We start from the raw sequence: 14288 nt of genomic DNA on the forward strand, positions 1-14288 counted from the left end.
TTCTGTGGCCTCCTGGATGAGTGATTGATGAACTCTTGGAGCCATTTTGGTAGACCTCAAACTCTTGGAAAGGTACCGACTGGTCCATGTTTTCTATTTTTTAGGATGATGGATCTCACTGTGGTGTCCTAAAGCCTTAGAAAAGGCTTTGTAACCCCTTCCAGATGGATAGATCTCAGTGACTTATTTTCCTTTCCTGTTCAAGAACTGATACAAGGTCTTTTCCCCAACAGCGCTCATATTCCCAAGCATTTCTAACGTCTCGTTTTGCTGAGGCCCATTTAAAAAGAGCAACAAACCAGTTGTAAATCAAGTAACACATCATACACTTCAAAAAATACACTACAAAACATCCTTAATTATCCCCAAGCCTCAGAGAAAAACGTTGCCACATTTAGGAACTCTGTCTTTATCTAAAACATCCTGGGATGTTAAACATGTTGTGACAGAGCTGGATTTCACTGCAGCTGTGCTCTGAGTACGGACACCCTGGGGCATGACATTTTAGGTTTATTCATGATTCATCTTGCCTTGAATTTTTGTTCTCTTCCACTCCTCATTTCTTACTAAGTACCCTAAATGATTCAATACGTTTCCGTCAACATTCCAAGCTTTTCATTTTTGCAGGACACAGCTAACCAAAACATTCCAGGTAAAGAGCCTGGCACAAACTATGTTCTTGACTGTTTACGGGCCTCCTAAGTCCAAATCAAACTTTTTAAATCATTTTAATGACCTTCCTATCTGTGATATGTGTTGATTGTGACTCTTTAATTATTGTGGGACATTTCAACTTTCAGGCTGACAACCCTTTAGACAGAAGTGCAAAAGAACTGTGTGACACACTTAAAAACGTTGGTTTGACTCAACAAGTTACACAACCAACACACAAACAGGAACATATTTTAGACTTGATCATCACTAAGGGACTAAACATTTCCAAGGTCAGTGTACCTGATCTAAACACTTTTGTGTTATCTTTGAAAGCATCATTTCCAATGACTCAGTTAGCCAAAGAAACATCCTTAGAAATTGCATCTTTAAGGACAATGCTACTACAACGTTTAACCAAACGTACTCTTCTACTTCCACTTTGTCCTGTAACTCAGTAGATGAACTAGTAGACAACTTTCAGTCTAAAGCCTCAGACATCATCGACTGCATCGCTCCAATTAAAGAGAAGGTTGAACAAATCCCTGTGGAGTAGTGTTCCAGCAGTTAGAAGTGAAAAAGGGAGTGTCGAAAAACTGAACGCTAGTACCGTAATGCTCCACTCCACCAGCGCCTGCAATGAATGAACTTCTGTACTGAGAAAAAAATTAAAAGATTAAAGGGGCCGTCTGTATATTCATATCACGTTCAGTACCAAAGTTGTCGCCTACTCAAACTGATTTTGACAAAATGTCACAAGTCTGCCAAGTAAACTAAAAAAGCTTAGAAGAAAACATTCACCAGTATAGTTGTTTACATACCGGTTAACCCTTGTTACGTCACAAGATGGCGCCGGTGTCCGACACAGTCACTACAAACAAACACCGTAATAGTCTGCATTACAACTCATTTTCTAGTAGTGTATAGCATTATTAACTTTTTTTTTGATATGGACAGTATTAAAACACATCAGTTCCTCTTTATTATGATGTTTTGCCTGTGTTGTGTCGCAGACACTTGAAAAAAGTTCTGCCTGTCATAACGCCTGATTTGACTCAGATAATAAACATGTCCCTTCTGTCAGGTGTATTCCCACAGTCTCTAAAAACATCAAATATCAAACCACTGCTGAAAAAGAACAATTTAGACAAACGTCTACTCCAGAACTACAGGCCCATCTCAAACCTCCCCTTTATCAGTAAGATTATTGAAAAAGCTGTATTTCAACAATTAAACACCTTCTTAACAACGACCAGCCGCTTTGACGTTTTCCAGTCTGGCTTCCGTGCTCACCACAGTACAGAGACCGCCCTTATCAAGGTGTTTAATGACATCCATATAAATGCAGATTGTGGAAGAACCACCGTGCTGGTTCTATTGGACCTCAGTGCAGCATTTGATACTGTCGATCACTCCATTCTGTTAGAGCGCCTGGAGAACTGGGTCGGCCTCTCTGGTACAGCTCTCCACTGGTTTAAATCCTTCTTAAAGAACAGGGAATTTTTTGTATCAGTAGGTAACTTTACATCAGAGATGACAAAAATCACATGTGTGTTTCACCAGGGGTCCATCCTGGGTTCCCTCCTGTTCAATATCTACATGCTCCCTCTAGCTCAGATCATAAAAAAACAACATCAGTTACCATAACTATGCAGACGATGAACAGCTCTACATCACCATGTCACCAGGTGACTACAAGCCCATTTAAGCACTGAGTAAATGGTAAGAAGAAATCATTGAATGAATGAGCCAACATTTTCTAATGGTGAATATAAACAAAACTGAAGTAATAATTTTTGGACCAACAGGGGAGCAATCAAGAGTTAGCACACAGCTTTAGCTGCTTCAGCTACCGACCACTGATCAGACCCGAAAGCTAACTGAAACTTCATTAAGTTTGTAGTCCGACTTATCTTGACCTACTGCAATATTCTTTTCTCTGTAATGTTGTTCTTTTCTGTACATGTACAACATTTTTAATTGCCGTTACTGAAATGTACTATAGGAATAAAGTTGCCTTGCCTTGCATAGCCGTCACAATTTGACTTTCGGTAGAGGAAGGCATCTCCCGACACTGCAGGGAAACAGCAGCGTTGAGAAGGAACATGTATTCCTGTAATGAGATATGGAGCCGTTCATACACTGAAACGTTTTTACATTCTGTCACTAAAAATTAAAAACTTCTGTGTATTTTACTGGATATTTGTGGGACAGGTTGATTTCTTTTGGATCTTTACATTAAAAAAGAACGATTCAGAATGAATTATTTCTATTTGCCAAGGTTTTCATTCATAATAAATGTTCAATGATCTGGAGCATATGTGACAAAAAACAAAAACAATAAATTTGTAAGAGGCACACATTTTTTCACAGCTCTGTTACTAATAAAGCCAAGATTTGTTCCTCTGGTGAGCTGCCCTGTTTACACACAGACACTAACTACAGTCTCATACATGAAGAGGACGCTCCAAGCATTTTACATCGTAATCCCCAGACACTTTGGGACTCAATGACGCTGTTCACTGTGGTTTTAAGAGATAATTACTTGCATTGGTTCCTATTAATTTCCTTTCTGTCCAATGAACTGACTTAGTTAAGCCTTCATATCAATCACATTTTCTGTACCACTCTGTCATGTTGGCGCTCATCTACCATCTGCTGCACTTAGATGTTGCTGGCTTCTTATTTTCAGGGTGGTTTTGCATAACAGCCATTTTATCATCATTTCATTCTGCCTTTCATTCTTCCAGCATGGCTGGTTGAAAGACTTCCTGACATCTGGCAAGCTGTGTGAGTGCTACAGGATTAAAAGAAGGATAGACGGAGGCAGCTTTAGCTGTACTCTTCAACTATTCTTATGAAATGTTTATGGGTGTGTCCTGACTTATATATAGCTTTGAATAGAACTCCATATAGAGTACATTAGTAAGTAAACGCATATAAAACAACGCAAGCAGTGGAAAACACTTAATAAATGTCACTGTTACTCTATAAACTTGTTATTGGGGTGGGACAGGTAAGCAGCATTGATCAGAATTTTGTGGAAGCTCCAGACCTCCACATCTCTGGTGAGAGAGTCTCTTGGCAGGAAAACTATTGATCCACTCCACAAATCCATCTTTTATGGAAGACTGGAAATAGGAAAAAGATGAGGCCAACTTTTTGGGCTACATCCAAAAACATTACTGATGGAAAAAAAGTAACACAGCACCCTGAACAAACCACCCCTTTGGTTAAACATGGAGGTGGCAGCATTTGGCTGCGGGAGTGATTATCTTTGGTAGGGACAGAGAAGCTGGTCAGACTTGATGAGAAGATGGACAATCCTGGACGAAGGCTGTGGGAGACTTGAGACTGGGTGGACTACCCTAAACATACAGTCTGTGATGCTCTGTGCAAAAAGGTCCATCTTCCCCAGTGACGGGTAGAGAGACAGAGAGACGGAGGAGGAGCCACCGGTGCCCAGCCAGCGCCCGGCCAGCGTTCCCGCCAGCGAGATGTGGTTGGGAGGAACCAGCGGAGGCATCATCAGGGAAGCATTGTCCACTACTTGGCCAACACAGATCCACAATTCTCAAGGAATGTTTGATTTTATTTGGTCAATTTTCAGTAAATTTTTATTTAATATTACTTTTGATGGTTTCAAAGTTACTTCAATGACCATTGTGGGTTTTTCTTTCATTAACAGAAGGGTGCCTACAATTATGTCCATGGCTATATGTGTGTGTATGTATACAGTATGAGTGTCTTGAGCCACTGCAGAACAAATCTAAATAAAGTAACCTTGAACCTTGAACAGAGATACAATGGCATATTTTAGATCAAAACAAATTCAAGAGTTTGAATGGCCTAGTCAAAGTCCAGATCCAAGCTAAGATTCTGTGATAAGATCTGGAAAGTAAAGTTCACTGATGTTTTCCACTTAATCTGCCAGAGCTAGCTCCTTAATGACAGCTATGCCACAATTGACTAAAGAAAAGCTCAATAGAGAGGACTGCCCCTTGTCAATTGTCTCAGTTAGTTCTTTTTATATATATATATATATATATATATATATATATATATATATATATATATATATATATATATATATATATATATATATATATATATATACCAAAATGTATTGCCTTCACTTCACCATTTTGCACTATTTGATGTTACAAATAAAATAAATTGAATATGATTGCATTGTGATAAAATCTGTAAAAGTTCAAGGAGTAAGAGTGTTTTTATAGTAAAGTGTACACAAAGTATGGGCTATGTATTAAACTACAACTGGGTCATGGCATTGTTAGCCTATCTCTACCCTGTGTGCTCTTCTTTTCTATTATAACTGCACTTTTACAGTATCTATCTTTCCTCCCCAGGACCTAATATCGGGGCTTTGGTACACCTGCAGACCACGGAACAGTATGCAGGCATGCCAAGAAGGGGATCCAGAGATTATTTCACTTACAGCCAGTGTCAAAATTCAAATATACAGACCAGACAAAAATCTGGCACGAATTTCTTTAATTTCAGTACATATTCTTTTAGTTTGATTTGTTAACCTATTTTTCCTAATCAAAAAGTGCCACTAATGGGCATTATCTTTTTTCGTCAAAGTATGACTGGTCTCATCAGCCCTGGGCGCCGGATGTGCAGCTGCCGCCACTGGTGACGTAGCGCGTTCAACACAGACCGTCCCTACAAGCGCGAGCCCTGCTGCAGAGACGGGGGTGGAGAGTAACGGGATTACCTAATGGGGGCAGCAGGAGGGAGCGTTTGAAGCACCTCTCCGCTCGCGGCTTTCTTCATTGTATGGTCACGTTCAGGCTGCCTCGTGCACAGCACACAGGAACTGCTCGTTTCTCGAGAAATCCGGAGAGGAGGCGCAGACCGACCCGAATCTTTCAAAATTAGTTCGGGACTCCGTCGAGTTGCCTCAAAGAACGCAGTGTTCCAGCTCTGCACCGGAAGCTCGAGTATCTGGCCTTTCAAAATCAAACGTTTACAAAAATGTTTGACTTCGACAACGTCTAAGAATTAATAATAATAATAATAAACAATATAGTGGATATAACTGCACTAAATGTACCTGCATCAACAGATTCAAACTGAAACAAGAAATGAACCAGAAAGTGATTTATTTAAATTCTGCTATACCTTTCCACATTGTTACCTATTGTAGCTGCCAATGACATAATATGACACGATATTCCAACTGCAGGGCAGAAAACAAAAGTATTTTCTGCAGCTAAGGCTGGCTAATTTTAGAAAGACTACATTCAGATAACACAGTGACAGAGATTAGACATTATTATTTGTACAACTGATTTAATAGGTCACTGAGTGGAAAAAGGTGATTTTATCAGTTTTTGCTGCAGACTTTATTGTCATTCAACTGCACATTCCCGATTTACATCCGACCAATTTACATCTAAGTTGCAAGGCTTTAAGTAAAAACAGGGGACTGTTTTTACTTAAAAGTCTGTGCTGGTCTGGATGCCACATGTGTGTTTCTCGGATTGTGGGAGAATCCCTGGATGTTCTGACCATTTTGCTGTTCTCATGGTGTGGTTCGGTTGGCTCTGGCTAATCTGAGTGTCTCTCTGTCCCCACACTTGAACACTGCATTTCATGTCCTCAGCATGTTGCGTACCTCATTGCTCATCTAGAGTTTATGAATCGCCCATGTGGGGAAAATATTGGTTGCAGAAACATCCTCCATGCACTTCTGGATGTATGAAGACATAGATTCAGCATGCCCCCCCCCCCCCCCCCCCCGCCCCTACATTTGGCCATGCCATCAGATGGGATCGAGGGTTGTTAGGGAAGGGAGTCTGAATCTGGACCAGAGTTGTTACCCTTGGGTAATTATATTGAACAAGCTTTTACAGCGTTTAATGCAAAAAAAAAATGTAAGTCAATTTCTATTGCCTTGTAAGCAGAGAGACAGGGAAGTTTACGCATTTAAACCCAGGGAAGATTTTTTTTCCAAAGGTAATTATAACACAGTATAAGAACCATTTAATTTCTGTGTTTGGTATTTATATATTATCCATAGATTTTTTTCTGATTGTTTTTCTGTGTAAATGTGGAGCCTGAAGAAGGCCACTAGCTGAAACGTGTTGGTCTGCTAATAAAGTATACTCCCAATACTTCAAGAATGGCAGAAGTTTTTGTCTTACCAGTTCATTGACCCTCTTCATGCACCCTGGAAGATGGTGAAATTATGCTAGAAACTTTTGGATCAAAGGAAATATAACCAAGAGTTAAGATCAAACAGGTCCGCACGTAGGCATTTTTAAATTTAAAATGTTAAGCGCTGTATAAATAAAATACGGAAACTGTACACAGCAGTTTTACATATGTACATTCTAACTATAAAACAAAACAATACATGTTTGATGCAGCATAATGCCAAGGCTAATCAAGATGCTGTAATGAACATACTAAGCAGGATCTGTAGATTTCTAGATTTTGGTTTTGCTGCAGATCAGCAGGGTGTGTAAAACGAGAGTCTACCTGGACATGCCTTACAAGAGCAAAGGACTTACAGAAGTAATTAGGAATACTATAAATGCGCTATAAATTAATTATAAAATGAAAAGAAGAAATTAGACTAGATTTGAACATTTAGTAATGTCGGAAGGGAGATTATTGTGCCACAGAGGCCTATAACACAAATAAGGGATATAGCAAAGAACATTATTATGCATTAAAAAAAATATGAAAACAATATGAATTAACGGCAGTTAGAACAATGAAATATGAAATTTCAATTCAGTATATATCAAGCACAGGCACAGGACGTTTTGGAGGCAGGTGGGCAAGCCACAATTCATTGGCAAATTCATTCATAAAAATTGCTCAAATATTCATGGTTTTGTGTTGTCAAGCAATCTGAAAGGTACAGCATGAATGAAGTTGAGTTAAATCTGCTGGTCGTGGCTTTGATGGCTTTATACTTGAAGCTCAGTCATATTCTTTTTTTTCTTTTAGATATCGCACCAAATTATAACAAATGTCATGGTGAGACAAACTGGTATAATTCATAATCATATATAAATACCATGCATATTCTGAAGTTTGTGATCATCTGAGTAGAGCCTTTGCTTTCATAAATGAGCACTGATGGAAATGACAGGCAAGCCTCGTAGGCTTGCGCCATTTTGCCGTCCTGGAATAATTCCAGGGACGACATGACCTCTACAACCTCTTACATCACGCTGTTTTATTTTGAAAGTCTCGGAGGGAAGCGCGTGCTGATGGCCACTGTAACTTGATCCCAGTATCTGTCAGTCTTCGCTGAAATGCCGGCTGCAGTCATCCTCACGGGGCTCTGCGCTGGAGTCAGCGCTTCAGCCGCCGGCAGGGATTCAGCCACCGTGTTGGTGCGTGTAAACGGCGCTTCCAGGAGTATCCCTGCGGCATAGAGGACTGCACAGCACGCTCTTCTCCCACAGCCATGCGCTTACTCCTCGCTGCAGACTTGGTGCTGCAATGACAAGCGGGCTGACTGACATAAAAAGTCGGATGTGGACACCGGCCCAAGGACCAAGATTGATCTGAGGAATAGAAGCCAGAGGAAGCCAGAGGAAACCGTTTCCAACGCTAATGGCCAGTTTGCCCTACATCCTGCAGAGATCAACGGACGCATCTTCTGGGACGTTCCTGCTGAGTGGATCCATCAGACCGCTGCTGATGGGCTGTTCAACTTTGTAGGACAGTCCTGCAATAAGAAACCTTCGTCTTTATCTGCTGCTGCTGAAACTATGCATTACAAGACACATGAATGTGCGCCTGATAAGACTCACCAGTAGAAGCCCTATGCAACAGAACAGGAGGCACGAGCAGATAAGCTTTACGTAAACTGGAACTTTTGCTGACCTTTGATAATATTCTGAAGGAGACCAATGAGGGGGCGGAAATGAAGCAACCTATAGGGCTGTGTGTGGGGGGCATTGCACCTGCCCTGGCCATTCTGTCTCTGGATTAATTCTCGCTCTGCTGTTTGAATTAGCCGTGAACTCATGTGGCCTGCACTAGATGCTGGAGTCAGTGATCCTGAAGGAGCTGGACTGAGCTGTCTTTAGAACCTCGGCAGGCTGCGGATGCCTTACCAGCTTATAACCAATTAATCGTATCACCTAAAATGCTGTGACCGGCAGAACCAGGAGCGACCGAGTGTTTTTCGACTGTTATTATTCGAGGGTGCAAATACTCTTACCTCATCATGCTTCTGAACTGTGGTCGGCCGTTGCCTCTGCTGAGTCACACAGATGTACCCCCTCGTGTGACGGAGAACTTCATCCTGACAGGCTACCGCTTCCCAAACTACAGCCTGAGGGACTGCTTGCTGTCGGCATTCAGGCCCACCAATGAAACGGGCAACTTCTGGACACACTTCCTGCCCATTTTCGTTTTTGCCTACTACTTTGTGGAGATGTTTGGTTGGGATGGTGCGCCTGATGCCAACGCCCCGTTCTTTTACCCGATGTGGAACTACTTTATTGGGGTGTTTTGTCTGCTCATGGCCAGCAGCATGGCCCACCTGCTGAATTCGATGTCTCTGGTTGTGAGGGAGGTTTGCTTCTTTGTGGATTATGGCACAATTAGTGCCTACACCGTTGGCTCATCGCTGGCATACTACTATTACATCCATCCTCGGGCAGGGATAGTGGAGAAAGGAGACCGGAACGGTTCTCATTTAGACCTAAACCATGAGCATACAGGGGCTCTTTCCTATTCCACCGTGCCAGAATTCGACCTGTTCTTTGAGACCTACTACATGCCGTGTGCATGTGTTATAGCCATCATATGCGTCCTATCCTGCTGCAACACGCGCCAGAGGTGGCGGGAGCATCGATACATCATACGGACCCTGGTTTTCCTCCTGCCATTCCTCATCTCTTCCACGCCCGTCTTCTACCGTGTCCTCACCAGATCGCCTTACTCCACCACCTCGTCTTCGTTCGCCGCCTCCACCACCATGCCCGGCTTCTTTTATCGCCACTCGCTCTGGCTGCTGGCGTCGGCCCTGTTTAACATCAGCAAGATCCCCGAGAGGCTGGCCCCCGGCCGCTTCGACATCTGGGGCCACAGCCACCAGTGGTTCCACTGCTGCACATTTTTGTCCATCCTCGACGAGCTTCACATGATCCAGGCTGAGGTGAGGGCCATCCTGCTCAACCCTGATTTCCTCTTGCCCCCCACCACGCTCTCCCGCCTGCCCGGACCTACCGTCGCCTCCACCTACGGAGTCATGTTCCTCCTCCAGACCACCATTGTCTCGATCATTGTGTGTTTCTCTTGGCGAGCCAGCCGTATCTACGGCCCCCAGAGAGACCAGCTGAAGGACAAGCGCTCAGTGGAACACATGAAAGTCAGCTAAGCCAAGGGAAGTCTTTCTCCATTACTGTGAAAGATGATTTGCACATGAGTTACAAAGCCATGCCATGATAAAAACTGCACAAGAAAACAATATTGCCCATTTGAATTCCACGTCTCTCCTAACTTCTGAGCCCATCCGGGGCTGACATGAAGCTTCCACAAGGAGAACTAGGGGACAGGAGGAGGTGAGAGGATTATTTCTGGGCTCACCGCGGGGAAGCTGTCTTGTTGAGCGGATATTGAAAGGCCCTGCCAGTGTTTTTTCCCTAGAGGAGCTCCAGCATGTTCCAACAGGATGTCTAACTAGTGAGGACAATAACTACCTCTGCGGTCTGGACACTTGAGGATAAAGGTTGGGATTTATTACCTGCAGGACCTTTACTTAGAGCTTATGGAAACATTTTGCGCTGTTTCTGAGGTTTCCCCCTAAGGTTTCTATTCAGGTCCACTCTTTTGTTGCACTTTCCTGTCCTCTCACGCTATTCTATCTTTTTGATTATCCTTGGCTTTGAATTTAACGGAACCTATTTCGTCTTGCTTAGTCATTTATTATTACCTCGGCAGGCTACTCTTTCTGTGGTTTCAGGAAGTCTTAGCCTGTCTCATTTCCTCTTTCTTGCGCCCTGCAGCAGGAAGTTGCACGGCCTTGGGGACCGTAACACAAACAGCTGAGACCTCGTATAAGTCTTACGACGAAGCACTTTCAGAGGGCCAGTCAAACTAGCCCTGTCTTTAAAAAGCCATGCTCCGGTTCAAATCTAAAAGGATCAGTTGAATTTGACGAGCGAATGATGTCCTGCTGATAAGTCATTGGCTTATTTAAACGTGAAACCTGTTGGTGGTGCATTGAATGCATTTGCTGCTCGTGTGATGTCCCATTACCCACCAGCTGTCAATCACATTTAGAGTCTACTCTGTGTCTTTATGTAGATGTCTTTTTCTAGTTTACTTATCAACCAGTATTACATGTTGTTTAGAATGAATTTAAGGTTATCATTTCCTTGTCTATTGAACATTCACTGAGCCTTTTCTTGCCATGCGATGCACAGCAATCTCAAATTAAGAATAGGTTGTTTGGAGACGTTGTCGTTGGAGGAGGTTGTTTTCGTTGTCCTTCATGAACAGAAACCTAAAGGGATAGATTTTTCTTTTTCAAAAGTGGAGTTCTCTGGAGAGGTTAACAGGGATTAGTATCTTACCTGCAGAAGATGTTTCCTTTATTGACCTCAGCTTTCAAAAAAAACGAAATACTTTTTGGTTCAAAACGGATTTCTTCCCATCACACGCAGTGTTATTAAGCTCCTGTTTTTCAGTCATATATGTATTAGGCAGTTACTTACATAGAAATCTATAGCTATTAACCACAAAGACTGGAACGCCCTGTCTTTAGCTACGACCTTCCCATGTAAAACAGAATGTGAGGAGTATCTGGCTAGACAAATAGTTATGTGGGGTGAAACTACAGCTATTTAAATATTATGGCCATTTATGGTCAAATGTTCATACATTTTCTCAGTTGTTTTCTCGTCACGCTGGTCATTCAAAGCACTTTACACTAGTCCCATTTACCCGAACACACTGCCATAAATATACACATAACTTGGTAGATAACTTGGGTTTGAGTGCCTTGCCCAGGGGCACATTGACGTGTGCCTTCAGGCAGCTGGAATCAAGCCCACAACATTCGGACTGCAAGACAACAACTGTATGCAGTGATCCACAAATGAACGTTACAGTAGCCTGTACATCGCCTCTACCTTACATTCCATTTGGTAAAACAGGTTTCTCAAGTTTCTATTATGGACCATATATTATTATGGTGTATATTGTAGGTAATTCTACATTTGAACATAAATTAAACTTGATGGCAACAGCAGCATTGGCATAAACCACTATGAATTTTTCTGGAGTTGTTTTAAAATGGTAGAACTCCAGTCTAGTGTGGTTAAGCCATTATTCTGTTGGGACAGTCCGAACTTTGTTTATTTTTTTCAATGCAATATAAAGTAAAACTCCTTTTAAGGAGTTGTCTACTGCAGGTAAGACAGTAATTAGCTATAACCCCTCCTACGTCAAAGATCCAACCACGTCTTCATGTCATTTAGCTGTAGACCAGACCAAATAAGTGAAAAGCGGCCTGTGTATGTTTGCTCCAGATGTGATCAGAGATTATCGGGCAGCAGATCTGGTGTGATCTGAAATGCTAACCTCACTTTAGCAGAGACTGAAGGCACCTCTTTGTAGCTGCTGTGAAACAGGCCAAGGCCTCGTTGCTGCCAATGTTTCTCTGCTACAAGATCATGTTCTGTCTGACTTAGGCATGTATTTCAACATTTTGAGTTTTAGTTTGCTTTAAATGTGCTTAATCTGGATTAGTTGTTTTAAATTGCTTCAACTTATGTTGATGATGACACTGGAAAGAGAGCAAATGCGTAGTTAGCTCTGTCAGCTAACAGCTGGCATGCTTATGAATAAATCATAGCCTGAGATTCCCGTTTAAAAAACGACTTTTTAAATGCCCTAAGAGGAACTAAAAGGATTTTACTTTTATGGTTTTACGTAATGTCTCTTCATCAATCTCTTTCCTGCACTTTTTAGATGTGGCGCATGATGTGATTCACATCTAACAGATGTGCAGCCATTCTCTGAGTGCATGTCTGGTTCTGCTCAGTAAATCCTACATGTTCTACCTTTTGAAGAAAAAAAATCGGAAAATCTTGGAATATTCCGTCTGGAGATGTTCTCCTGCTGAAGAATCCACGAAGACTCAGTAACACTGGAACACTGCAAGTGAAAACTGGATCTATTCATTCCCTCCCAAATCACAAGAAAAGACTGTCTGCGTGGTTAAAGATTTTCTGTCATATCTTTGCAGATGCAGATCCATTATAGCTAATTATTACTTCTAGATCATAATAATGTTTTCTTGGAACATAAGTGTAGGGTTGATATTGGATGATGTTTGTTTAAATGTAGAAATCTTGTCTGGAACTCTGTACATTTACTTGCAATCACTTGCACATGAGAAGAAATCAAGAGATGTGTTATAGTGCACTTTAAACCTTTTGCAAGGCTCAGAGTTTTTTTTTTATGCCTCGGTTTCGCACCGGTTTTTGTTTGTGAATGGGGCAGTTGAGACATTTTAAATATCTGAACAGTCAACAAGGGGCAGAAATCCAATAAGTTTATAAAGTGGCCTATTTTCCACCGGCACCTGGTTCTAACACTGCTTGAAAAACACAAGGTGGCTTTAATGGCCCAAGGTGTTAGGCCACCATCATAGTGTGCTTCAAGGCAGCGTTGCTAAGTTCACAAATGGCTAAAGCCACATACCTTCCATAGCTCTGCTAATGTTTCAAGTCATTCAGGAAGAAGTATAATATCTGGATTTATTGCACTTGGAAAGGAGGTGTTAGAAAACAACCCAGCCGTACTGTATCATGTCAGGTTAACTAGTACTTTCTAACGGGTAGGCGGAGGGATTCATCAGATACGCAGCTGATGTCGAAGTGATGTTTCTACCTCAAGACAACATCTGTGTCAATCATTCTGTGACTGAGTGTAAGCATCGTTAAACCAGACTTTGATCCCTCCTCTCTACTAAATCCATTAATGTTTAAGCAGTATGTGAATGTTAATGTCAGACTACTTTATCTTAGCGATGTACTCAGGGGTGACTCGAGAGACTAATGCATTATTTAGACATGCATTTCATTAGGAATTACTAGAGAAGGAGGGCACAGTGCACACTGTTTGTTAAAAATCATGATAACTGATCTATTTAATAGCACTATTACTTATTTAAGTTGTTTTGAATAAATTACAAGGATCACAGTTGTTGTGTTTGAATTTTATTTTTCCTTGTACTTGACGACAAAATGAGTTTATTTTCTATTTTCATCAGATCTACCTGCACAGTTACCATTATACAATATTAAAGACCTCCAGGGAAGGCATTCTAATTTAATGGAAATGAGTGAGTTCATTGCTTTCTTTTTTACAGTTAGAAGTTTTAAAAGAATAATACCGAAACTCCAACCTGACTCATTTGTTCAGGACAGTGGCACGCTGACGTCGACACACCCCTGTTTTGAGTAAATCATTCCCAAACCTCCAAGGTCGCATGTATTCATCATAATCCAACTGAAAAACAATGTTAAGAATAAAAATGCTGCACTGACCTGGTCGTACATGTTCGCAATCCTTTCAACTAATGTGCTGCTTTCTTCACCATTTGATCCAATGTAAACACTTCTCCT

General features: G+C 41.6%; 1 protein-coding gene across 1 annotated transcript; it reads left to right on the forward strand.

The window, feature by feature from the left end:
• Positions 1-7795: 7795 nt before the first annotated feature.
• paqr9 (progestin and adipoQ receptor family member 9) lies at positions 7796-13863 on the forward strand. Its single transcript, XM_012861497.3, has one exon. It carries the CDS (start codon positions 8873-8875, stop codon positions 10028-10030), a length of 1158 nt encoding a protein of 385 aa, XP_012716951.2. The 5' UTR covers positions 7796-8872; the 3' UTR covers positions 10031-13863.
• Positions 13864-14288: the final 425 nt, after the last annotated feature.

This window comes from Fundulus heteroclitus, chromosome 14, assembly GCF_011125445.2.
Source record: "Fundulus heteroclitus isolate FHET01 chromosome 14, MU-UCD_Fhet_4.1, whole genome shotgun sequence".
NCBI lineage: Eukaryota > Metazoa > Chordata > Actinopteri > Cyprinodontiformes > Fundulidae > Fundulus > Fundulus heteroclitus.

What these genes read in the sequence shown, in the direction of transcription:
- paqr9 (XM_012861497.3), top strand. Translation starts at nt 8,873, where the DNA reads ATGCTTCTGAACTGTGGTCGGCCGTTGCCTCTGCTGAGTCACACAGAT.